The sequence below is a fragment of the Cnephaeus nilssonii genome, assembly GCF_951640355.1.
Source record: "Cnephaeus nilssonii genome assembly, chromosome: 6".
Classification (NCBI taxonomy): Eukaryota; Metazoa; Chordata; class Mammalia; order Chiroptera; family Vespertilionidae; genus Cnephaeus; species Cnephaeus nilssonii.
The window spans coordinates 25337021-25361739 of NC_137077.1; the positions used below are offsets into that span (position 1 = coordinate 25337021).

General features: G+C 38.2%; 1 protein-coding gene across 4 annotated transcripts in view; it reads left to right on the top strand.

The window, feature by feature from the left end:
- ATF7IP (activating transcription factor 7 interacting protein) overlaps positions 1 to 24719 on the top strand; it is a 115225-nt gene that overhangs the window by 48877 nt on the left and 41629 nt on the right. For all 4 annotated transcript variants that reach the window (XM_079773586.1, XM_079773587.1, XM_079773584.1 and 1 more), the window contains exons 2-7: positions 1415 to 3081; positions 14058 to 14138; positions 15780 to 15925; positions 17257 to 17394; positions 21574 to 21639; positions 23520 to 23599. In XM_079773586.1, coding sequence (XP_079629712.1) covers positions 1422 to 3081; positions 14058 to 14138; positions 15780 to 15925; positions 17257 to 17394; positions 21574 to 21639; positions 23520 to 23599 — 2171 coding nt within the window. In that variant the 5' untranslated portion in view covers positions 1415 to 1421. The remainder of the gene's footprint in view (positions 1 to 1414; positions 3082 to 14057; positions 14139 to 15779; positions 15926 to 17256; positions 17395 to 21573; positions 21640 to 23519; positions 23600 to 24719) is intronic.

A 24719-nucleotide genomic window follows, 5' to 3' on the forward strand; every position in this document is an offset into this window, starting at 1 on the left:
TAGCTGCTTCCCTATGTTTGTTTCTCTAGATTAGGTAGAGCTGCTATGTCTCTTAGAATTGGTAGAGTATCCTTTTGTAGTAGGTGTCCTGTAAGATCCAGTGGTTCAGCCTCCCTAGTCACCTGAGCTGGGCACTCTAGGTGTGCCCATATGTGGGCTGTGTGCACAGCCTTGTTGTAGTTGAGCCTTGATTGCTGTTGGCATCACTGGGAGGAGTTGACCTCCAGGCCAATTGGCTGTGAGGATCAGCTGCGACTACAGCAGAAGAGCTGCTGTGTATGGGACACCCCTATGCAGGACTTGCTCCAATGGGTCTTTGGTGCTCATTGAGTCTGCCCCTTGAGTTTGTTGCTCATGGATGTGTAAAGTTATAATCTGGTGAAATCTGAAGCTGTCTACCGGGACCTCCAGGGAGTTGCAAAATTAGCCACTGCCTGGGGCTACCTGTCAGGAACTACAGAGTGATATGCCAATGGCTGCTACTTGTGGTGGGCTTGGAAGTACCCAGGCAAGGCCAAGCTGTGAAGCAAGGAAAGCTGCTGCTAGTGTTGGGTCTTAGGCCTCTTATTGATAGGTTGGTGGCACGCTGACGCCTGCTGATGCTTGTTTGAGAGATTTAGCTAAGTCTGAGGCCTGAGCCAGGACAGGCCACTCATATGGAAAAGCCTCTGTAAACAGCTTGGGCGAGTCTGCAAATTTGATGGTGTGGGGTCTCAGGGAATTACCAGGGTGGAGTGAACAGTGTGAGCCAGTCTGATGGAAACTCAGATATGGCTGCCAGTCAACTCTGTGATGAAGGAGGTCTCAGCATAGGAACAATGACCCTGAAAGCACCCGTTTGGGAGAAAGCTGCCCCTGAGTTGTTGCTACTATGCCAGACAATCCAGTTCCTCCCGGTTTGTCTCTGTATCCCCCCAAGCCTTTATGCTAGTGCTGGTCCAAAGAGGTAGCGAGTCCGTGTGCCAGCCCTTTAAGAGGAACTGCCTGGGTCTCCAGCAGCCTGCATGTCATGCAGCCACATTCCCTGCTGATCTTTATAGCCCAAAGTTATGAAGACTTCTTTTTCTAGCCCTGTAACCTTGGGCTGGGATCTGGTGTGGGGCTGGGACCCCTTGCTCCTCACAGGAGACCTCTGCTGCCTAGATATCTCTGATGACAAAAATGCCACATGTGGGTGTTGGACCAGCCCGGTCCATACCTCCGCCCCTCCTACCAGTCTCGATGTACATTCTTCTTCTCTAGTTCTAGGACTTCCATTCAACCAGATTTCAGGTGGTTCTGAATGATGGTGATTCTGTATTTTAGTTGTAATTTTGATGTGGTTATGGGAGGCGGTGAGTACTGGCGTTTACCTACGCCATCTTGGTTCTCTTGTTTCAATTATTAAACTCTGTCTCTCTCTTTCTTTTTAAAGATTCAAAATGGATAGTATAGAAGAACCTCAGAAAAAAGTCTTTAAGGCTCGAAAAACAATGAGAGTGAGTGATCGTCAACAACTGGATGCAGTGTACAAGGTCAAAGAAGAACTGTTGAAAACTGATGTCAAGCTGTTAAATGGCAATCATGAAAATGGAGATGTGGACCCAACCTCACCTTTGGAGAATATGGATTATATTAATGACAAGGATGAGGTGAATGGCCTTGAAGAACTTTGTTTTAATCCTGAGAAAAGTAAATCAGAATGGAAAGAAACACCTTGTATCTTAAATGTTAATGTAAAAAACAATCCAGATGATGATTTAAAGTATGAATCTTTGTCTCCTAGTAGTAAAACTTCTGAACTAAACTCTAAAGTGACCACTGAACCTGCTCCTGGTGATCCACCTTCAGGTGATTTGGCTACTGGAGATCTGCCAGCCTCTGGAGATATGGTCTCTGAAGTATTAACCTCTGATGATCCCACCTCTAGTGATCCCACCTCTAGTGATCCCACCTCTGGTGATGCCACTTCTGGTGTTCCAACCTCTGATGAGCCTGCCTCTAGTGATCCTGCTTCTGGTGATCCTGCCTCTGGTGAAACGGTCTCTGATAAGCGGGTCTTTACTGAAAACTCAGATATGGCTGCAGGTCAACACTCCATTGAGCTGGTCTCTGGTGAACTGATGTCCGGGGAGCCAGTCTCTGGTGAACTGGTCTCCAGTGAACCAGTCCCTGGTGAACTGGTTTCCAGTGAACCAATCTCCAGTGATCCAGTCTCTGATAATTCAGCTTCTGATGATCCAGCCTCTGGAACACTGGCCTCTGATGATGCAGCTTCTGGTGATCTGGCTTCTGGTGGTCCAGCCTGCGATGATCTGACCTCTGGTGATCAGGTCTCTGGTGATCTGGCCTCTGGTGATCTGATCCCTGATGAACCGACTGCTGATAAACCAACTTCTGAATCAGCCTTTGATTCCACTTTTGAAACAAGTTCTGTACCAGTTTGTGTGCCAGTTCCTGACACTGACAATACAGAACCTAGTAGCAATAAAGGTGATGATTTTCTTGAACAAAATGGGGATAATGAAAAGTTAGATGAAATTTTCTCATTTGAAGAGAGTAAAAAAGCTGATAGTAATATTGATGCTTCTGAAGAAACTCTAGAAGCAGGTGATACAATTGTTTGTTCAGCTCCACCTCCTGAAAATGAAAAGGTAGAGGAAGATGCTGTCACAGAACCTGTTCCTGGAGAGGAGGATATATCTAGCAGTATGGAAATTGACCAAAGTGAAAAGAATGAAGGTGAAAATTCTACAGACCTTGCAGAAACCATTAGTGAAAATGTTATAAAAGATGACAAAAATGAGAATATATTAGAAAATACAGATTCTATGGAGACAGATGAAATTATTCCTATTTTAGAAAAGCTTGCACCTGCTGAAGATGAACTTACTTGCTTTTCTAAAACTTGTCTTCTTCCAATTGATGAAACAAATCCAGATTTGGAAGAGAAGATGGAAAGTTCTTTTGGTTCACCATCTAAACAAGAAAGTAGTGAGAGTTTGCCAAAAGAAGCCTTTTTGGTCCTGTCTGATGAAGAGGATATTTCAGGTGAAAAAGATGAGTCTGAAGCTGTGTCACAAAATGAGTCATGCTCTCCAGGTTAGCATATTATTTACATTAAAATTTTTTTGATTAGCTTTAATAAACTTAAAACATTCTCATAATGGTCTATATTTTAGTTGTAGAGAAAGTTGAGAATGATGGTGGCTAGAATGATCTCTTAACTTGATAGATTCTTAACTTCACAGAATTCAGAATTGCAAAGTATACACTCTGAATGGCCTTGTGTGAAGCGCTAAGGGAGCTAAAGTAAGAAGAAAATATGCCCCTTGCCCCTAAGGTATTTATGTTTAGGAAGAGAGATAAGGTAACACTATGAGACAACAATTTCAAGTCAGTGCATACTTGATCAAAGTCCTAGGAATTGTTCTTGCTATCACTTAGCAACCATATAACTTAGAATATAAAAACCTACTAGTTTATTTGCTTCAAGTGTTACAGATCACATTTTACAATTAATTTTCCCATTAACATCTGATTTCTTTTAATATTCTTTGGGGAATGACACCACCATTGTTGAAAGTGTTCAGAAACCTTGAAACCTGGTTTTCTATTTGATGAAGACCTCATCCATTTGTTTCCGCAGCCCTCTTGATTTTACCCAATCTTCTTTCTTCCCTCTCATCTTCTGAATGATCTCTATAACCTAAATCTCTAGAGAAAAAGGAGAGATGAGAAATATCTCACTTGCTTTTGTGGTCAAACTCAAATATTCATATATGAAACTTTCTTAGTTCCTTTCAGAAGTTGCTCCCTTTGTGTTCTATTGCATTCTGTTAGAGTGCTCTTTAAAATTTTAAAATAATTTTTATTAATATCTGCCCAGGGCTGTTAGAGCTTTCTGAGAGGAGTGACTGTATAGCATGAAACACAGTCTCTGGTTCCTAGTTTGTTCAAAGAATGAAAACATGAGGCAGGACTCGGAGACACAGATTTCCCTCCTCCTCCCCAATATATTATACCAGGTTTTGGAGATAGAAATTTTTTATTATTAAATGATGACTTTATTTCTAAAGAGCATTTATTCATTTGGCAAACCTAGATAGTGACAAGCCAGGCTCTTTATGATTCTGAGGATTTAAAGATAAAATTTAGTATTTGCCCTCAGGCTGAAGACAATAATTAAAACATAGGGCATTAAATACAAGGCTATAAATATAGTAATTATGTTAAATTGATATTCTGGGTGTTTACAGGAGAATATAAGATATATTCAGGAAAGCACTTGCCTTTCCCTATCTGTATAACAGGATTTTAAGAAGGATTATTACTTTTATTGGCAGCTTTGTCCTTACTGCTCAGCCCAGAAACCTTGGAGCCATTCTTTTTCCTTCATATCACATATCCAGTCCATCAGGAAATCCTATTGGCTTTACCTTCAGAATAGATCTAGAATCCATCTTCACTGCTTTTATTCCTATTCTAAGCCACTACCATAAAGCCAAAATACTTCTTGAGTTATAGTAAGTGTTCAGTAAATGTTTGTGGAATGAATGAATAATTGGTGCTAAAAGAAGTATATCATGGAGGACCTTGGTTCTAAGGCTAAAGCATTCTGATAGCATGTATGCACACAAGTTTTTTGGTTGATCTCTTCCCACCTCGCCTTCCCTCTGGGATTCAACAGTCTGTTTCATGCTTCTATGTCTCTGGATCTATTTTGTTCAACAGTTTTTGTTCATTAGATTCCACATATGAGTGTGATCATGTGATACTTGTCTTTCTCCGACTGGCTTATTTCGCTTAGCATAATACTCTCTAGGTCCCTCCATGCTGTCTCAAAGGGTAAGAGATCCTTCTTTTTCACTGCTGCATAGTATTCCATGTTATAAATGTACCACAGCTTTTTTATCTACTCATCTACTGATAGGCACTTGGGCTGTTTTCAGATCTTAGCTATTATAAATTGTACTCCTATGAACATAGGGGTGCGTACATTCTTTCTGATTGGTGTTTTGGGTTTCTTAGGATATATTCCTAGAAGTGAAATCACTGGGTCAAATGGCAGTTCCATATTTAATTTTTTGAGGAAACTCCATACTGTTTCCCATAATGGCTGCACCAGTTTGCATTCCCACCAGCAGTGTATTAGTGTTCCCTTTTCTCTACATTCTCTCCAGCACTTGTCATTTGTTGATTTATTGATGGTAGCTATTCTGACAGGAATGAGGTGATACCTCATTGTCATTTTTAAAAAATAAATCTTTATTGTTCAGATTATTACAGTTGTTCCTCTTTTTTCCCCCCATAGCTCCCCTCCACCTGGTTCCCACCCCACCCCATGCCCTTAACCCCCCATTGTCCTCGTCCATAGGTATAAGATTTTTGTCCAATCTCTTCCCGTAGCCCCCACACCCCCTTCCCCCTGAGAATTGTCAGTCCACTCCCTTTTAAGGCCCCTGATTCTATTCTATTCACCAGTTTATTCTGTTCTTCAGATTTTTTATTCACTTGATTTTTAGGTTCAGTTGTTGATAGATATGTATTTGTTGTCACTTTGTTGTTCATAATTTTTACCTTTACCTTTTTCTTCCTCTTCTTAGAGAATACCCTTCAGCATTTCATATAATACTGGTTTGGTGGTGATAACTCCTTTAGCTTTTTCTTGTCTGTGAAGCTCTTTATCTGACCTTCAATTCTGAATGATAGCTTTGCTGGGTAGAGTAATCTTGGTTGTAGGTTCTTGCTATTCATAACTTTGTATATTTCTTGCCACTCCCTTCTGGCCTGCATAGTTTCTGTTGAGAAATCAGCTGACAATCGTATGGGTGCTCCCTAGTAGGTAATTAACTGTCTTTCTCTTGCTGCTTTTAATATTCTCTCTTTGTCTTTTGCTCTTGGCATTTTAATTATGATGTGTCTTGGTGTGGTCCTCTTTCGATTCCTCTTTTTGGGGATCTCTGTGCTTCCTGGACTTGTAAGTCTATTTCTTTCATGAGGTAGGGGAAGTTTTCTGTCATTATTTTTTAAAATAGGTTTTTAATATCTTGCTCTCTCTCTTCTTCTGGCACCCCCATAATTCTGATGTATGCTTGAAGTTGTCCCAGAGGCTCCTTATACTATTTTCATATTTTTGGATTCTTCTTTCTTTCCGGTGGGGTGTTTTTTGCTTCTTCATATTTCAAATCTTTGACTTGATTCTTACGATCCTCTAGTCTGCTGTTGGATCTCAGTTTATTCTTTATTTCAGTCAGTGTATGCTTAATTTCTGATTGGTCCTTTTTCATATCCTTGAGGGTCTCACTAAATTTCTCAGAGGTTTCTAGAAGATTCTTGAGTAACCTTATAACCGTGGTTTTGAGCTCTAGATCCAGTATTTTGCTTTCATCCATTTCTTTCATTTTTGACTTGTTTCTTTGTTTCCACATTTTGGCTGCTTCCGTGTGTTTGTTTCTATGTACTGGGTAGTTGCTAAGTCTCCTTGAGTTGATAGAGTGGCCTTGTGTGGTTGGTGTCCTATAGGGCCCAGTGGCTCAGCCTCCCCAGTCACCTTAGGTGGACGCTCTTGGTGCCCCCCTTTTGAGCTGTTTGCACAGTCTTGCTGTAGTTAACCCTTGATTGCCATTGGAATCACTGGGAGGAATTGACCTCCAGGCCAATTGGCTGTGATGACCAGTTGTGTCTACACTGGAAGATCTGTTGCACAGGAAACACCCTTATGGGGCAGGACTTGCTTCAGTGGGGCTTTGGTATTCACTGAGTCTGCCCCTTGAGTGTGTCTCTTATGGATGTGAAAAGCTGTAATCTGGTATGGTCTCACTCTGACCACTGGGTACACTGGCTCTTGGATATCAAAGGAGGTGCAAGGTCAGCCACTGTCTGGGGCTGTCCAGCAGGAGCTACAGAGACATCTGCAGATTCCTCATCTTTGTATTGGTTTTGGAAGTGCCCAGACGAAGCCCAGCTGTGAAGCAAGGCCACTGCTGCTGCCAGGCAGTGGGCCTTCTTTTGGAATCTCTCGGGTTCTCTGACCCAGCTGCAGTTTGCTTTAGGGACAGGCCATTCATATGCAAAAGCCAATGCGCACAGCTGGGGTGGGGTTGTAAATTGGGTGGGGCAGGGTCTAGAGCAGTGATGGCAAACCTATGACACAAGTGTCAGCACTGACACGCGTAGGCATTTCTGATGACACGCGGCCGCATGCCGAGGATGAAACATTTGCTGCTCCTGAGGATGAAACATTTGTGAAATAATGTTTTTCCTCAAAGTGACACACTACCCGAGTTATGCTCAGTTTTTTGGCGAAGTTTGACACACCAAGCTCAAAAGGTTGCCCATCACTGGTCTAGGGTCTCTGGGAATCGCTAGGGTGGAGCAAACAGCAATGGCTTCCCTGAACCGGAGAAGTCCTCGGTTCTCCGCGTCATACGCCCCCATGCAGGAACAATGATCTCTGTGAGCACTTCTAAGAGTAATCCGCCCTCGTGTTCCTGTCCCGATGCCAGACAGTCCAGTTTCACCCTGTATGTGCCTGGGTCCCCCAGAGTCTCGCCCGGAACTGGAGTTCAGAGCAAGCGGGATCTTGTATCTCCCTCCTGGTTTAAAGAGCAGCACATACAGGTGCCAGCACTTTCCATGCCTCCGCACCTCTTACCGGTCTCAGTGCGCTTTCTTCACCTCTCTAGTTGTGGAACTTTCACTTGGCCAGCTTTCCCGCTGTTCTGGGTCGTTGTTCTGCCATTTAGTTGTGGTTTTGATGTGGTTGTGAGAGGCAGCAAGTATAGGTGATTACCTATGCAGCCATCTTGGTTTTCCTCATTGTCATTTTAATTTGCACCTCTCTGATGATTAGTGATTTTGAGCATTTTTTCTTATGTCTCTTGGCCATCTGTATGTCCTCTTTGGAAAAATGTCTATTCAGGTTTTATGCCCACTTTTTAATTGTTTTGCTTGTCTTCCCTTTGTTAAATTGTCTGAGTTCATTATCTGTTTTGGATATTAACCCTTTATTAGATGTATCAAGCCAAATATGTTCTCCCATACAGCGGGCTTCCTTTGCATTTTGTTGATGGTTTCTTTCGCTATGCAGATGTAGTCCCATTTGTTTATTTTCTCCTTAGTTTCCTTTGCCCTAGATGTATTTTCAAATATATTGCTATAAGAGATGTCTGAGATTTTGCTGCCTATGGTTTCTTCTAGGATTTGTATGGTTTCACATTCATTTTCACATCCATTTTGATTTTTTTATTGTGTATGGTGTAAGTTGGTGCTGTAATTTAATTTTTTTGCATGTGTCTGTCCAATTTTCCCAACACCATTTATTGAAGAGACTGTCTTGACTCCATTGTATGCTCTTGCCTCTTTGCCTAATGTTAATTGATTTTTGAGGTCTCTGTTCTGTTCCACTGATCTATGTGTTTGTTTTTGTGTCAGTACCAGCCTGTGTTAATTACAGTGATTTTTATAGTATAACTTGATATCTGGTATTGTAATCCTTCCAACTTAGTTTTTCTTTCTCAAGATTGCTGTGGCTATTCGGGGTCTTTTTGGTTCCATATAAATCTTTGGAGTATTTGTTCTAGATCTGTGAATTATGCCATTGATAATTTAATAGAGATTGTATTGAATCTGTTGCTTTGGGTAGTATGGACATTTTAATGGTGTTACTTCTACCAATCCATGAACATGGTATATTCTTCCACTTGTTTATATCTTCCTCTATGTCTTTTTTTCAATGTCCTATAGTTTTCTGAGTACAAGTCTTTTACCTTGTTGGTTAAATTTATTCCTAAGTATCTTAATTTTTTTGTTCCAATGGTAATTGGGATTGCTTGTTTAATTTCTCTTTCTGAGAATTCATTATTGGTGTATAAAAATGCCATTGATTTCTGGGTGTTAATTTTGTATCCAGCTACATTGCTAAATTCATTTAAATCTAGTAGTTTTTTGGTGGAGTCTTTAGGGTTTTCTATGTACAATATCATGTATCTGCAAATAATGAGAGATTTACTTCCTCCTTTCCATTTTGGATGCTTTTTATTCTTTCTTGTCTGATCGCTGTGGCTAGCACTTCCAGTACTATGTTGAATAAGAGTGGTGGAAGTAAGCATCCCTGTCTTGTTCCTGTTCCTAGCGGAAATGGCTTTAGTTTTTGCCCATTGAGTATGATGTTGGCTGTAGGTTGCCATCTATGGCCTTTATTATGTTAAGGTCTGATCCCTTTATTCCTAGTTTGCTGAGAGGTTTTATCAAAGACTAGAGGCCTGGTGCACAAAATTTGTGCAATCAGGGGGTCCCTCAGCCTGGCCTGCACCTTCTCACAGTCCGGGAGCCCTCGGGGGATGTCTGATTAATGGCTTAGGCCCGCTCCCCTTAGGTGTCAATTGAACATCCTTTGCACTGCCATGGAGGTGGGAGAGGCTCCTGCCACTGTTGTTGCGCTCGCCAGCCATGAGCCTGGCTTCTGGCTGAGCGGTGCTCCCCCTGTGGGTGCACACTGACCACCAGGGTGCAGCTCCTGTGTTGTGCGTCTGCACCCTGTTGGTCAGTGTGCATCACAGCTACCGTTCGTTCTGCCATTCGGTCGATTTGCATATTAGCCTTTTATTATATAGGATGAGGATTGAACCCCAAGGTTAGTGGCTACACAACAAATTTTGTGCATTGGCCCTTTAACCTTTTGCACTCGCTTGCTTTTTTCTGGATTCCTTTATTCTAATGCTAACCGTGTTGAGTCACACTCGACATCCGAGTGCAAAAGGTTAAGTGGGTGCCTGCATTTCCAGCCATCTGAACCGTGCTGCTTTTCACAGCCAGATGTTATATGGGCACCTTTCTCAGTTCTGGTGCTCTGGGCTGGGTGGCCTAGCTTGAGGTTTAGACCCCAGATTTCTCAGTGGGAATGCCCCACAGCTGAGATATCCCTCTGGAACTTCAACTGCTGTCTGTGGAAGCCTGGACAGCCCTTTTGCACCTTTGGACTTCCTACAAGTCTCTACGCAGTCTCCACTTTTCATCCTTGGTTATCAAGGTTCTCTCCAGCTAGTCTTCAGTTGATTTTTCAGGATAGTGTTTCTTTATTTTAGTTGTAATTCCAGTTTGGTCCTGGGAGCATGTCAGTGTAGCTTCCACTTACTCTGCTGCCACTTTGGAAAGAAATTTTTTGTTTTGTTTTAAATGTTCTTACAGAGCCAATAATCTAAGGCAGAGGATTGGCAAATTATGGCCCTTAGGCCTTGTTGTGTTTTTGTCAATAAAGTTATGTTGGAATATAGCCAGACCCTTTTATTTACTTTTTTATTTTGGTCATTGATTAAATAAAAAATGTTTGCCAAACCTTGATCCAAGGCAACAGTTTTGTCTATATTTTCTTGGAGTAAAGTTCTATAGAAAGTAATTCTGAAAATGGGAAATTTAATTTCCTGATATAAATTCCCTCTTTTAATCATCTATAACATACCTTTTCTACCTTTATTTAATGGAATCTTATTAAAATAACTAGAAGCCCGGTGCATGAAATTCATGCATGGGAGGGGGGTCCCTTCAGCCCAGCCTGCACCCTCTCCAATCTGGGACCCCTTGGGGGATGTCTGACTGCTGGCTTAGGCCCGATTGGACATCCCTCTCACAGTCCGGAACTTCTGGCTCCTAATTGCTCACCTGCCTGCCTGCCTGATCGCCCCTAACTGCCCCCCTGCCGGCCTGGTCACCCCCACCTGCCCCCCCGCTGGCTTTGTCACCTCTCACTGTTCCCCTCCACTGGCCTTGTCACCCCTCACTGCCCCCCTCTGCCAGCCTGGTCGCCCCTCACTGCCCCCCATGCCGGCCTGGTCACCCCCAACTGCCCCCCTGCCAGCCTGGTCGCTCCCAACTGCCCCCCGCCCCCTGCTGGCCTGGTTGCCCTCAACTGCTCCCCCTGCCAACCTGGTCACCCGTCACAGCCCCCGCTGCCAGCCTGGTTGCCCCATGCAGCCTGCTTGTTTAGTCATTTTGTCTTCCCTCACTAACCCTCCTGCCGGCCTGGTCAACCCACGCAGCCTGCTGTTTAGTCGTTTGATTGTCCCTCACTAACCCCCCTGCCCGCCTGGTTGCCCCATGCAACCTGCTTTTCAGTCATTACTGTGAGGACGTTGTGACCAATTTGCATATTACCCTTTTATTAGTTTAGATGGTTATCAGATAGATATTAAAAATTTTTGTCTCCGCTCTTTTCTCATAGGTTTTTAGAATTATTAAAGTTATAAGATGTGGTACCTGCTCCTAAGGAGCTTACTGTCTAGTCCAGGGGTTTTTCATCTTTTTTGTCTCATGGCACACATAAACACTAAAATTCTGTGGCATACCAAAATATATATTATATTTTTTGTCAATGTAACAATAAAAACAGGTATAATTTTGATTTATTTATGATGGACGGCTATTGTGTTGGCTGTTGTCATTTTTTTAATTTGACAATCTAAGGGAAAAGAGGTCAGTACCCCTGACTAAATAGTCAGGTATTGCATGTTTGTTTGTTTTTTGTTAATCCTCACCCGAGGATATTTTCCCCATTGAATTTTAGATTGGGAGAAAGGGAGGGAAGAAGGGGAGAGGGAGGGAGAAATATCCATATGTGAGACACATAGATTGGTTGCCTCCCGAATGCCAACTGGGGTGGGGATTGAATCTGCAACCCAGGTATGTGCCATTGACAATGAATCAAACTCGGGACCCTTCTGTCTGTGTGTTTACTCTCTAATGGTTAGAGTCTAATCACTGTTCATACCAGCCAGGGCAGATATTGCATGTTTTAAAAATTCTTGCAGTACACTAGTATGCTGCACCACACTGGTTGAAAATTGCTGGTCTAGTCTGATTGAAAGAATCCCACACTTAGAACTGTTTATTAAAACATGGCCGTTTGTAATGAGGCTACACTCCATACCAGAATAATTATAGCAGAACCTATCTGTGAATGAAGGCAGTTTTAAGCATTCAGATAAGTTTCAGAAATCTCAGGAACTACTTTAAATTATATATAAAAATGTATGTACATGGGCCTTTGTTTATTATTCTGGGTTGAAGGAGGTACACTCAAATTCTCTTGAGACTTTAGGAACAAAAAATTAAAGAAATAAAGGGCCTTACTCCTTTCTGTAGAATCTGTTAATACCATTTTTCTTATCTAGAGTTCTTTCCATTAAATAAAACTAGAGTATAAATTTTAATTTTATGTGTCTATTCTAAAATCCTAACAAGTATTTTAAGTGTTGAGAATCCAGTCATATCTTCTAAGCATATCTGGAAAATGGAAATTAGGTGATAGGAGGAGGTTTTTGAGTAAAATAAAATAATCTTAAGCTAAGCTTGATATACCTATAAAACAAGAGGGAGCTAATATATGCATAAAAGAGGCAGACCAAACCAGGCCAATTGCCTCTGCTGTGTTCTAGGTTATTTGAGTTGCAGTTACCCTAATTGGAGCCATGGCCAATTTTGTTCTTTGGGTTATAAGATGATTTGCTCAACAAAGACTATAAACCTTCATTTCAAACAACCCAGTTACTCGTGTGTCTGAAAACTGGGGACTAGGAAACTCAGGAGTCATCATTTTCAGTATTAAAATCAGAGATATTTGGAAAACTAAATGCTACTATATATAGAAAAATGCTTTGTAACAAGTTTGTAGCCTACAAGGAAGCAAAATAAAATTTCATTTACCGTATTTTCCGGCGTATAAGACGACTTTTTAATCCAGGAAAATCTTCTCAAAAGTTGGGGGTCTTATATGCTGGAAAATACGGTAATTGAAACTGGGATTGAGGCATGAGATCTTAAAAACATTTCTAATGAGCATAGGGTGATAAATGGAAAGTTAATATTCTAATACTCATTTATTTTAAAGTTTAAAAATAGTTTATACTCTGTATATACTGTGCTAGTTTTTTTGTTTTATTTTGCTTTGTTTTACAGCTTTATTGTTTTATTAGTGTGAAAATTGTATTTGTAAGCTTTAATAGGTTCATCAGTGATCCAGGTCTTTGCCTATTTTCATTTAAAAGGTCTTTTAAGATTTTTAAACTTGACTTCCTACCCTCAGGCCTGTTAGGATTAAAACCCTGGTATTTGCATAAGAAATGCCCTATCAAAATTTTTATATAGTGCACCTTGTGATTGCTTATTTTATTTTGGTTGCAGAATATGATTAAACAGCATGCCTTATTGAAGCGACTGGGGAGCCAGTTGCAGTGATGTAAAGGGGAATAAAACGGAAGCCCAAACATATTTGTGATTTGTTCTTCTCTCTCATTTAATGATTGACTAATAGATGAGATATAGGTTGATTGGCTAAAGGCTATTTGTGGTACCTCTGGGATTTCGTTATAGCAGTGCAATTGTGTAGATACTTTTAGCAATATTTTTGGGTAGCACTCTTTAATTGTTGTATTTTAGATTCCTCTAGTGAAAATAACTTATCTGAACTTACTTTTCTCATCTGTGTAAGATTATATTGAGGATATGAAATAATATATGTTAAGCACCTAGCTTCGTTGTTGGGACTGTTATCAAAGTAGCTATTACTTTTAAGTAAAATGATAATTATTTTTAGGATAGCTTTTCCATTTCTCTTTTATGAACTGTCCCATAACCATTGAATAACAATGGTTCAACCTGTCTCGTCAAAATAATTAGATGTTTTGGCAGTAGTTTGCCAGTGGTTTGTAATAGTCACAATCCCTTATTTAGTTTTAGTAATTAAATGTAAGGAGTCTAATTGCTTTATGGTGGTTCTTAACACATTTTAGTAATCTGTGGCTGACAGTAAATGACTAAGTAGGAGTATTTATTTTAAAAAGTATGTACTATTAATTTTTGTCCATGTTAAGAGATTATTATGAATTTGTAGGAATACTTGAAAGTGGACTTGGTCATTCATTTCTACCAGTTCATGCTCCCTTTTAATTCTAAAATTTCCTATCTTGAGACTGATTTTATAAACAATTATTAACTGGATATTTACACCAAAAGTGTAAATTATTATGTGCTGTTATGAATTCTAATGGAAATAATGTTTCCTGTTCTCTTTTTTGTTACAGAGATACAAAATAATGAAAAGGACAGGAAACCAGAGGAAGAAGAGCAAATAATACATGAAGATGAAAGACCTTCTAAGAAAAGTAAGCATGTATAAAAAAACTGAACTGGTTTGAAAAATAGTAAATCATTCATTTTAGTTTGAAGACTGTGGACTATACTTTTTATGTTCATGAGATGATTATGAAATTTTGCAATTTAAGTAAGCCACCGTTAAATCATTTTGTTGATGGCTAAGGATCTTTGAAAGGATTAATTATTTTATAAACTTCAATGTTTTATTTTATTTATACTTTCTCTTGTTCAATAAGAAAGTTTTAAGCTTAATATTAAGGTACTGTATGAATATCTTGAGAGAAATTGTTTTAGATTTATGTTTAAAGCATGGGACTATAAAGATTTTTTTCTGGGGTGATATTAGTGAATGGAAGTTTGTGTCTCGGTCTGCTTAAGGTTCTTAAACTTCATGGGAAATGATGGGACTGAGTATCATTAAGTTTATAGGAAGATCATTGGACTAGAAGTCAGGAAACCTGGGTTCTGTACCTTTCCCGTCATACTGCTCTCTGTGTATGACTTGAAGTTATGATTATAAGTGAAGTCATAGAGTATAACTGGATTTTGAAAATAGGCACACGTAGATATGGATAGAGAGTAAAGTGGAGAGGGATAGGTGTGGTCACATAAGGGCATTTGCCTTGAATAAGTGTAAAGATTTTAGTATTTTCACTTAATTTTTTAAAATCCTCACCCAAGGTTATGTTTTTATTGATTTTTAGAGAGAGTAAGGGATGTGGGGGGAGAGAAAGAGAAAGAGAAACATCAATGTGAGAGATAAACATTGATAGCCTGCCTCCCATGCGCACCCTGACGGGGGATTGAACCTGAAGCCTAAGCATGTGCCTTGACTGGGAATTGAACACACAACTATTTGATATATGGGGTGACACTCACTCTAACCAATTGAGCCACCTGACCAGGGGTCCACTTTTTATCTATTGAAAAAGAAACCAGTTAAAATTTGCTTATGAGCTCATGAGTATTAGCACTATTTGAAATAGAAATTTTCTAAGTGAAGATCTTTGAATGTTCTTTACCAAATATACTTTTATAATTGTCATTAATTTTATTATTTTTACATATTTGAAATTCATTGGGATATGTTAAGAATGACTATTATTTTTTTTAAAAAGAATAACATTTACCATGTTACTTGCCTGAGGCTGATGTTTAAGTAGGAGTTTTTTCCTAGATTTACTGAGGGAAATATTTACTGAGGAGGAAGAATTAAATAGTTAGAGCTGTGCACAGTTGTTAAAAATCTGTGACATGAGACTGAATACTGTATATTGTCAGAGGATTAGTGTTCACTATAATATTTGGCAATGGGAATCAGTATGAGATTATTTCTTCTCATTTCATATTCACATTTTTAAGTGATTCTCCATCTTAATAGGAAGATTTCAATGATAAGATATTCTGTATTTACAGTGTACATTGCTTAGCCTATAGGAAATTCTTATTTAGCATATTGGAAATCATTTCAAGTTGAAAGCTAAAAGCTACCTGTCTTATTTTTCTGATCTCAAAAGTAATTCATAAAATAATTGATTGATAATGCTATTGTGATAGCTAGAAATAATATTTTGCTGAGGATGGGGAATTGGCATTAAGATATATATAATAAAAAACACCTGACAGATCATTATGCTTTTTGTCCTCAGTTGAGTTTTCCAGAAGAAAACGTTCTAAATCTGAGGACATGGACAATGTACAGTCCAAACGCCGTCGATATATGGAAGAAGAATATGAGGCAGAATTTCAAGTAAAGATTACAGCCAAAGGAGATATTAACCAGAAGCTACAAAAGGTGTTATAGATTATAAATTGAAAATCATATTAAATAAAAAGCACCAGCATCTTTATTTTTCTAGGTTTTTGAAAATTTTGTTTTGTATTTTACCAAAATATTCAGGTCACAGAAAAAGAGAACTTAAAGTGGTTGAGCTTATTATCTTTAATAATTTAATTTTAAACTACATATTTTATTTTAGATATGGTAGTAATTATCAAATTGGAAGGGAGACTTGATGTCTTTTATTTACTTTAGTAACAAAACTGAATGTTTTCAGATTTTATTTTTTTTCTGCTATAATTGAACTTTATTGTAATAGAAACAGTCTTATATGTTACTATTTTAATCTTTATAATAAGCTGGTTTCATGGTTATAAGTCCCTACATACTAAATTTTTGTTATGTACTTTAGACTTAGTATTAAAAATGGTAGAGACGAGGCTTTCCAAGGACTAGGGAGAGAGTCAAGTACAGATATTGACATCCCCACAATCTGCTAAACTATACATAGAACTGAAAATATGCATTATTTAATATTTTTTCAAAATGTTTTCACCAATGCTTATGACAAATTCCTTTTTAAAAGAGGAATATGCAACTCCGGTGAAAATTTTTCAAGTTCTTATCAATTTAGTGATAAAATTATAAATAATCTAGTTTTTAGACCAATATTCTTCCACTAAGGTAAATATAAATATCCATACTAGGAAAAGGAATAGTGAGGCAGTAAGAAAAGTAGCTGTTTTTCTTCCAGTTTTTTTTATTTGTCATATGAAGATAAATAATGTTCATTTAGTATTTCTTATAGAGCTGTTAGAAATATGAAGATAGCTCTGTGAAAGAATTTTGAAAACTTTTATGTGTATTGAGAGTTTACTGCTCTTGAACAGTGTCATTCAAGTATAATCTATAGACATGTACCATCTTTACTCTTTGTTATGGGTCCATAATGAGATAAAAATGGAAATTGTGAGTACGCATTTAGAAATGTTTTATAGAAAATTTGTAGTGCACTATAAGTATCTCACAAAAATATCTTTTAATTTGTTTCCTGTAAATTATGATTGAGTGTATGGGAAGAAAATATTAAAACTTCAATTTCAAATTATTTTTAAATTTCACCCTCTGGAACTTTTCTCCTTTTTGTATATATTCTTTTTCAGTGGATATTATATATGTAGAAGTGGAGGATTTCAGGGCATCCATTGTGTTATGGATCCCAGCCTGGTTTTTTCATTAACCTAGTTTTACATAGTACTTAGGAATATTTACTCTTCAGTGCTTGCTGAAATGCCTTCTTTGCTGTAACAAAGGAATATGCATTTCTTTGGATTCCTTTTCTTTAGGTTGTACAGTGGTTGCTGGAAGAAAAATTGCGTGCGCTACAGTGTGCTGTATTTGATAAGACTTTGGCAGAATTGAAAACACGAGTGGAAAAGATCGAATGTAATAAGAGGCATAAAACAGTTCTTACTGAACTACAGGTTTGTACACTGACTTGAATTGTATATGCATTTTATAACATTGTTTGTGGTACATTTTTGAACTTGTTAATAAAATATATCTAACTTCTAAATTTTAGAAGTAAGAGGAGCCTCTGTTAGTTTCCTCGGACTGCCATAAAAATGGTGCCATTAACTGGGTGGCTTAAACAACAGAAACATGTTGTTTCATAGTTCTGGAGGCTAAAAGTTGTATATCAAGGTGTTGGCAGGATTGGTTCTTTCTGAGGGGTATGAGGAAGAATCTGTTCCATGTTTCTCCTCTGGTTTCTGATGGTTTGTTTATTGACAGTTATGAGTGTTCATTGCCTTGCAAATTCATCACCCTGATCTCTGGCTTTATCTTCACGTGACTCTGTACCTGTTTGTGTCTGTGTCCAAATCTTCCCTTTCTACAAGGATACCTACCAGTCATATTGGATTGAGGATCCCCCTTATTTCAGCATGACCTCATATAAACTAATTACCTCTGCAACTACCTACTTACAAATAAGGTCACATTCTGAGATACTTGGGTTTCGGATGTAGTATATGAAATTTGGATATACACAGTTTAACCCATAATATAGCCTCAGAAATTATATACTTAGTACTTCTTAAATACTTTTTTAGTCACCAAAGAAAGTCTGGCATCATCTCACTTGTCATAAGTATTAAGTAATATTTGTTGTAAGTTATTCCTAATCCACTTTGCTAAACAAGGTCAAATGTGTCTGAATCCCAACAGTTGTGCAACTTATATTTAAATAGCTACCATTATGCCATTACCAAGAAATTATAGATATGCCCGAATGGGGAAACAAAGGGCAAATGAAATAGAAGTAGTAATCAAATACATAATAACAGAATGTGACCGTCCTGAACTAAAAAAAAAAAAAATGTTTGTGGCCTTTATTTTATTTTTATTTAAATATGTTGTTATTGATTTCAGAGAGGAAGGAAAAGGGAGAGAGAGATAGAAATATCAGTGTTGAGGAGAATCTTTGATCGGCTGCCTCCTGCATGCCCCACACTGGGGATCGAGCCTGCAACTCGGACATGTGCCCTGACTGGGCATCGAACCATAATCTCCTGGTTCATAGGTCGATGCTCAACCATTGAGCCATGCCAGCCGGGCTGTTCATAGCCTTAAAAAAAAAATCTCACAGAGTACTTGCCAAAATAGAAATCCAGTCTTAGACATATGATGGCAGATATTTAGAATTATAATTTAGAAAAAAATTGTTCATTTTCCTAGATTAAAACAACTTTGATTTTTTAAAAATAATAAATGACAAAAGATGAGTCCATGTTCAAGACTTTGGTTTTCGTTTTCTGCTAATCGTTTACTTTTTTAAGTGGTAAAATCCTTTTTTAAGAAGTGTTTGAATACTACAGATGTATATGATATGAAAATGAAGTCCTTCTCTGTATATTCTCCCTCATGGTCTGCCGATCCTAGTCTGTAGAGGTAACCACTTTTACTTTGGTATTTATCCTTCTAGACATTCCCTCATACATAACAAACAAAAACAAAATTAAAAAAAATTTTTTTTAATTAGTTTTCATTTTTAAGTAAAAATAGTATTATGTTACATACAAGGCAATTTATAGGATACCCACCAGCTAGTCTGACTAAATTAAAAATGAAAGATTCTTGTATAAGTTGGGGTGTAAAAAACACCTTTTCTCATACCTTTCTTGAAAAAGTTGCATGAAATATTTTAGTTACAGAAAGGTAAATCCATATTAAGAATATAAAATCATGCTGTTCTATCCTTGGGTGTTAATCCTACCCAATAATAGACAAATATGCAAATTGACCGCACCTTCGCTACGCCAAGCCACGCCACACCCACCAACCAATCAGGACGAGTATGCAAATTACCCCAACAAAGATGGCGGCTAATTTGCATATCAAGACAGCTTAGAAAGAAGCCAAGAGATGCTGAAGGGAGCAAAGCTGCGGAGAAGCAAGCAAGCCGGGGGGTGGGAGGGAGAAGGGAGGAGAGCGGGGCGGGCTGGCGGAGAAGGCGGGCTGGGGGACAAGGGAGGAGTGGAGGCGGGGCGGGGTAGAGTGCAGCAGGAAACCCTATTGCAGGATTTTTCCTGCAACGGGAACGCTAGTCATAAATAACTTCAGTCCTGAGGAAAATCTTCATTTTGGGAATCACAGGTGATTGTTTAGGCTTTGTGAGTGGACTTAAATAAGTTGGAAAGTTTGGGGTCTCCTTTAGAAGTGACTACTTCCTGAAAGGAACTTTAAAAATAGATAATACTATTTTTTAAAGTGATGTGTTTATATTAGATATAAGAAATTCTCTGGAGGAGCTCTTCCTTAGTCAGGCCTCATGAATACATTCAGAAGCTTAATTTATAATTTTTGAAAATATATTTGATATAAAATTGCAGTAGCAATAGTAGTAAAAAGAATTGACTGTCCTGGCTGGGTGAGTCAGTTGGTTGGAGTTTCTTCTCGTACACCAAAAGGGTTGATTCCTGGTTTGATCCCTGGTCTGGGCACATACAGGAGGCAACTGATCAATGTTTCTCTCTCACATCTTTCCCTCTCTCCCTTTTCCCCTCTCCCTCCCCCCTTCTTCGTCTTCTCTCTCTAAAATCAATAAACATATTCTCGGGTGAAGATAAAAAATAAAAAATAAATTGTATATCACATCTATGCCTTAGTAAAAGACTTAAAGGAAATATAAAGTTTTTACATGTGGTGATGTGATAATTTTTTTAGTTTTTTTCTTTCTGTTCTAATTTAAAATTTTCTATGAATATGTATTTGGGCAAAATATGTGTTTAGTCAGTTTGTGTAAGCAGTACAAATGATAAAATAATTTCACTGACAAATATTAATACTAACAAGGTAACATTTTTCTCCGATTATTAAAGAATAACTGAATAATGGAATTAAATATTTCAGAGTAATATTACATGAGCACTCATGTAACTGCTATTGAAATTATAAATGAGCAAAGCCTTTCTGAAAAACATTTAGACAAGAGCCTTAAAAATTTACTCTGACTTAGGAATTCTATTTCTGTGAATGTTGACTATGGAAATCATGTGAAAGAACAAAAATTAATTGCAGTGTTATTTGACTATGGCAATACATTTGCGAAACATAGACATCAATCAGGGAAGTGGAATATATGTGATTTAATATATATGATATCCTATATAATAAAGAGGTAACATGCAAATTGACCATCAATCCAACACACAAGATGGCCACCCCAGGTGGACACAGTATGGTCACCACAAGATGACCGGCAGGGGAGGGCAGTTATGGGCGATCAGGCCAGCAGAGGAGGGCAGTTGGGAGGGACCAGGCCTGCAAGGGAGAAAAATTGGACTAGACCTGCAGGGGAGGGCAGTTGGGGGCGACCAGGCCTGCAGGGGAGGGCAGTTAGGGGCAATTGGGCCAGCAGGGGAGCAGTTAGGTGTCGATCAGGCTGGCAGGCAGAAGCAGTTAGGAGAAATCAGGAAGGTAGGCAGACAAGTGGTTGGGAGCCAGCAGTCCTGGATTGTGAGAGGATGTCCGATTGCCCGTTTAGGCCCGATCCCAAACGGGCAGTTGGACAGCCCTCGAGGGGTCCCAGATTGGAGAGGGTGCAGGCTGGGCTGAGGGACACCCCCCCACCCCCCATGCACAAATTTCGTGCAATGGGCCTCTAGTGTGTGTGTGTGTGTGTGTGTGTGTGTGTGTATCAATGGTATATATTGATTCAATATGTTATACATGTACCCATAAGTAGTATTGGCAAGGGATCTTTATAACTTACAGATATGCTTAATTTTACTACTAAATAATTCTCTGTGAGAAAGTTAAGTGTGATTACAACTATGTTTAAAAATAACAAAAAACAATCATAGATATTCAGAAATGTACTGGTTTGTGAGCAAACATCCACAGTTCTAGGAGAAAAAAAGCAAACCTTATAAAATTAAGCGTGTTTACCTGCGGGTATCAAATTTAAGTCTATTTTAGTTTTCATTACAATTTTATTTGTTTTTGAAATATGTATTTTACAATCAGCTTACTTTATTTATTTATTTTTTTCTGTTAGCTATCTTTTGAGGATCCTGTTACCTGTGAATTTCTTGTTTTATGGGCTCCATGTTAATGCCATAATGCCACTTGATTTCTGTTTCCATTTTTGCTTTTTGTAGGCCAAGATAGCCAGGTTAACCAAACGCTTTGGAGCAGCCAAAGAAGATCTTAAGAAAAGACAAGAAGTAAGAATTTTATTCTTGTGCAATTAATATTTAGCTCTAACTGATAATCTTAGGAAATTCTGAATTTGGAGGAAACACTTCCTTTATTATAGTTCTGAAATTTGCTTTCATTCACTGTACCTACTGTATGTTGTTTCTGCAGCTCTATAATTAATTTTTAACCCTTTCCTAATTTTCAAATTTCAGCACTTATCAATTACTTTTATCTTATGGCATTCTTGAAGCCGTATTTTCTATGCATTTTTAAAATTATGTTTTTTGTGCCCTAGCTTGTTTGGCTCAGTGGATAGAGCATCGGTCTGCGGACTGAAGTGGCCTGGGTTTGATTCTGGTCAAGGGCGCATGCCCTGGTTGTGGGCTCGGTCCCCAGTGGGCGTGCAGGAGGCAGCCTATCAAAGATTCTCTCGCATTATTGATGTTTTTATCTCTCTCTCCCTCTCCCTCCCTCTCTGAATTCAATAAAAATATATATTTTTTAAAAAGTTATGGTTTTTTTTTATTTGTCCTAGTCTAATCTGTTATCATTTTAGTATTCCACTGCCTTCAATAGCCCTGTTCTGCCCTTCCTTTCTTACACTATGTAAGTTAAGTCCAAACATGGTAGCATAACATAAATAATATTCTATAGTCTAGTTTTTCTTTTTGTTGTTTCCTTAGTTACTCTGTAGTACATTATATAAAAAATTTAAAACTACTATATTTTTATTGATTTTTACAGAGAAAGTAAGGGAGAGGGAGAGAGAAACATGGATGTGAGAAACATCGATTGGTTACCTCCTGCATGCATCCCAATAGGGATCGAGCTTGAAACCTGGGCATGTGCCCTCCCTGATTGGGTATCAAACTGGCTACCTTTTGGTGCATGATGATGACATTCAACCAACTGGGGCATGCAGTACATATTTTTAATATAGCATTTGCATGTTGCTTTATAGTTTTTCAGTTGAATTTCTTTCTCTTCCTCTTGACTTTTTTCCCCATTTGAGAAATTCACATTTCTTTTTGTCTTGATAGATCCATTGTCTGGCACATGATAATTGCCAATAATAATTATTTCATTAATCACTATTTCTACAGGATTTTTCTGTCTTGATTCATTTTCCTATCTCATTTGACTTAAAAACAATTTTATAGTTTCAACCTTACCTTATCCCTCCACCCCCACTCACTCCCTTCCCCCATCAACTAATAATTTGTTCTTCATCTCTATATTGTTTTTACTTAACTTTCAAAATTCTATTTTCTCTCTTTTTTCCTTGAGTAACTGACAGTTGGTTTTTTCCTTTGTTCTATATAGACTAATTTCCCCAAACTCATTTAGCCATATCCAAAGATTTTTTATTATAGTTTTCTTCAATTCCGTAATTTCCTGATTTTAAATTCCACTTTCTCAACTTTGTTTCTTTGTCATAATGTGTAAAATGAGCTATTTTATTTCTTATATTAGAAAATTTGTATAAATCTTTTTTGAACCATTTTTATTTGCTATGCCTGCTATGCCTAGTAAAGTATATGTAGATATTCACTAGATATTTATTGAATGAGTATATCTGTTTTATTATTAATATTTTTATTGTTTTGTTTATTGAGCCCTTACAGCATGTAAACTATTTTCATAGTCTTCATTTTATTGGCTCATCTCAAAAAAACTGAGGTATCACAATGGTTACATTTGTTTTTCATATAATAAGCAGTTGTTTCCATTAAGTACTGTGTTTAAGATACAGCTAACAAGTGGCAATTCCAAGATTCAAATTCTTGTCTCAACTAATAATATTTTTCACGGAATTATAGAAGTAACAGATAATATATTGATAAAGCATTTAAGGTCTTATTTTTAAAGATTTGTTTTATTTTACCTTGGTATTTTTCTCCCTCAGAATCCACCAAACCCACCTGTACCTGTATCACCAGGAAAGCCTGTAGTTGAAGTCACCAGCAATAACACTGTGCCCTATAGGTGAGAATAATAAACAGTCTATTTGTCAAGTTTTTATTTCTCCCTCACCTGGGGATATTTTTCCATTGCTTTTAGCTAGAGTGGAAAGGAGAAAGAGAGAGCGGTGGGGGATTAGGGGGAGGAGTGTTACTGTAGTTGAGGGGAGAACATCAATGTGAGAGAGTCACATTGACAGGTTGCCTCTTGCATGTGGGGACTGAACCTGCAACCCAGATATGTGCTCTTGACCAGGAATCGAACCTGGGACCCTTTGGTGCATGGGCCTACTCTAACCACTGAGAACACTGGCCAGAGAAAGTAAGGGAGAGGGAGAACTCTTTTTCTACCTTTTAAAAATAAAATTCACTCATTTTTCCCATCCACCAGCCCCCACTTTTGGCAACTACCAATCTGTTCTCTATATGAGTTTTAAAATTACATATATTTTTTTAGATTTTTTAAAATAAATTTTGTTTTTTTAGATTTCTTTCTCTGTTTAACTTCACTTATCAGAATGTCATCAAGATCCATCCATGTTGGGGGTCAAATGGGAAAAAAATTTCTTTATGGCTAAATAATACTACTATGTGTGTGTTTGTATAAATGTTTGCTTATCCATTCATCCATAGGTGAACACTTAAATTGTTTCCAGATCTTGGTTATTTTAAATAATCTTGCATTGAAAATGGTGGTGCATATATCTTTTCTAATTAGCGTTTTGGTTGACTTCGAACAAATATCCAGATATGTAATTGCTGTATCATATGGTAGCTCTATTTTTAATTTTTTGAGGAAGCTTTGTACTGTTTTCCATAGTGGCTGACCAGTTTACATTTGCATCAATAGTGTGCATGGTTTTTAAGTAGCAAGTTTGTCAAGTTTCCAAATAAATCATATATAGAATCTAATGAACAAAATAAACTGTTGAACAAAATAGACCCAGAGACATAGAAGCATGGTACAGACTGTCAAAACTCAGTGGGAAGACGTGGGTAGGTGGGAAGAGATCAAAGAACTTCTATGCATGTAACCCATGGACACAGACAATCGGGTGGTGAAGGCCTGGGATGAGGAGTGGGACAGATAGAAGGGGTCAATGGGGGGGAAGGGAAGGGGACATATTTAATACTTCATTTTTTTG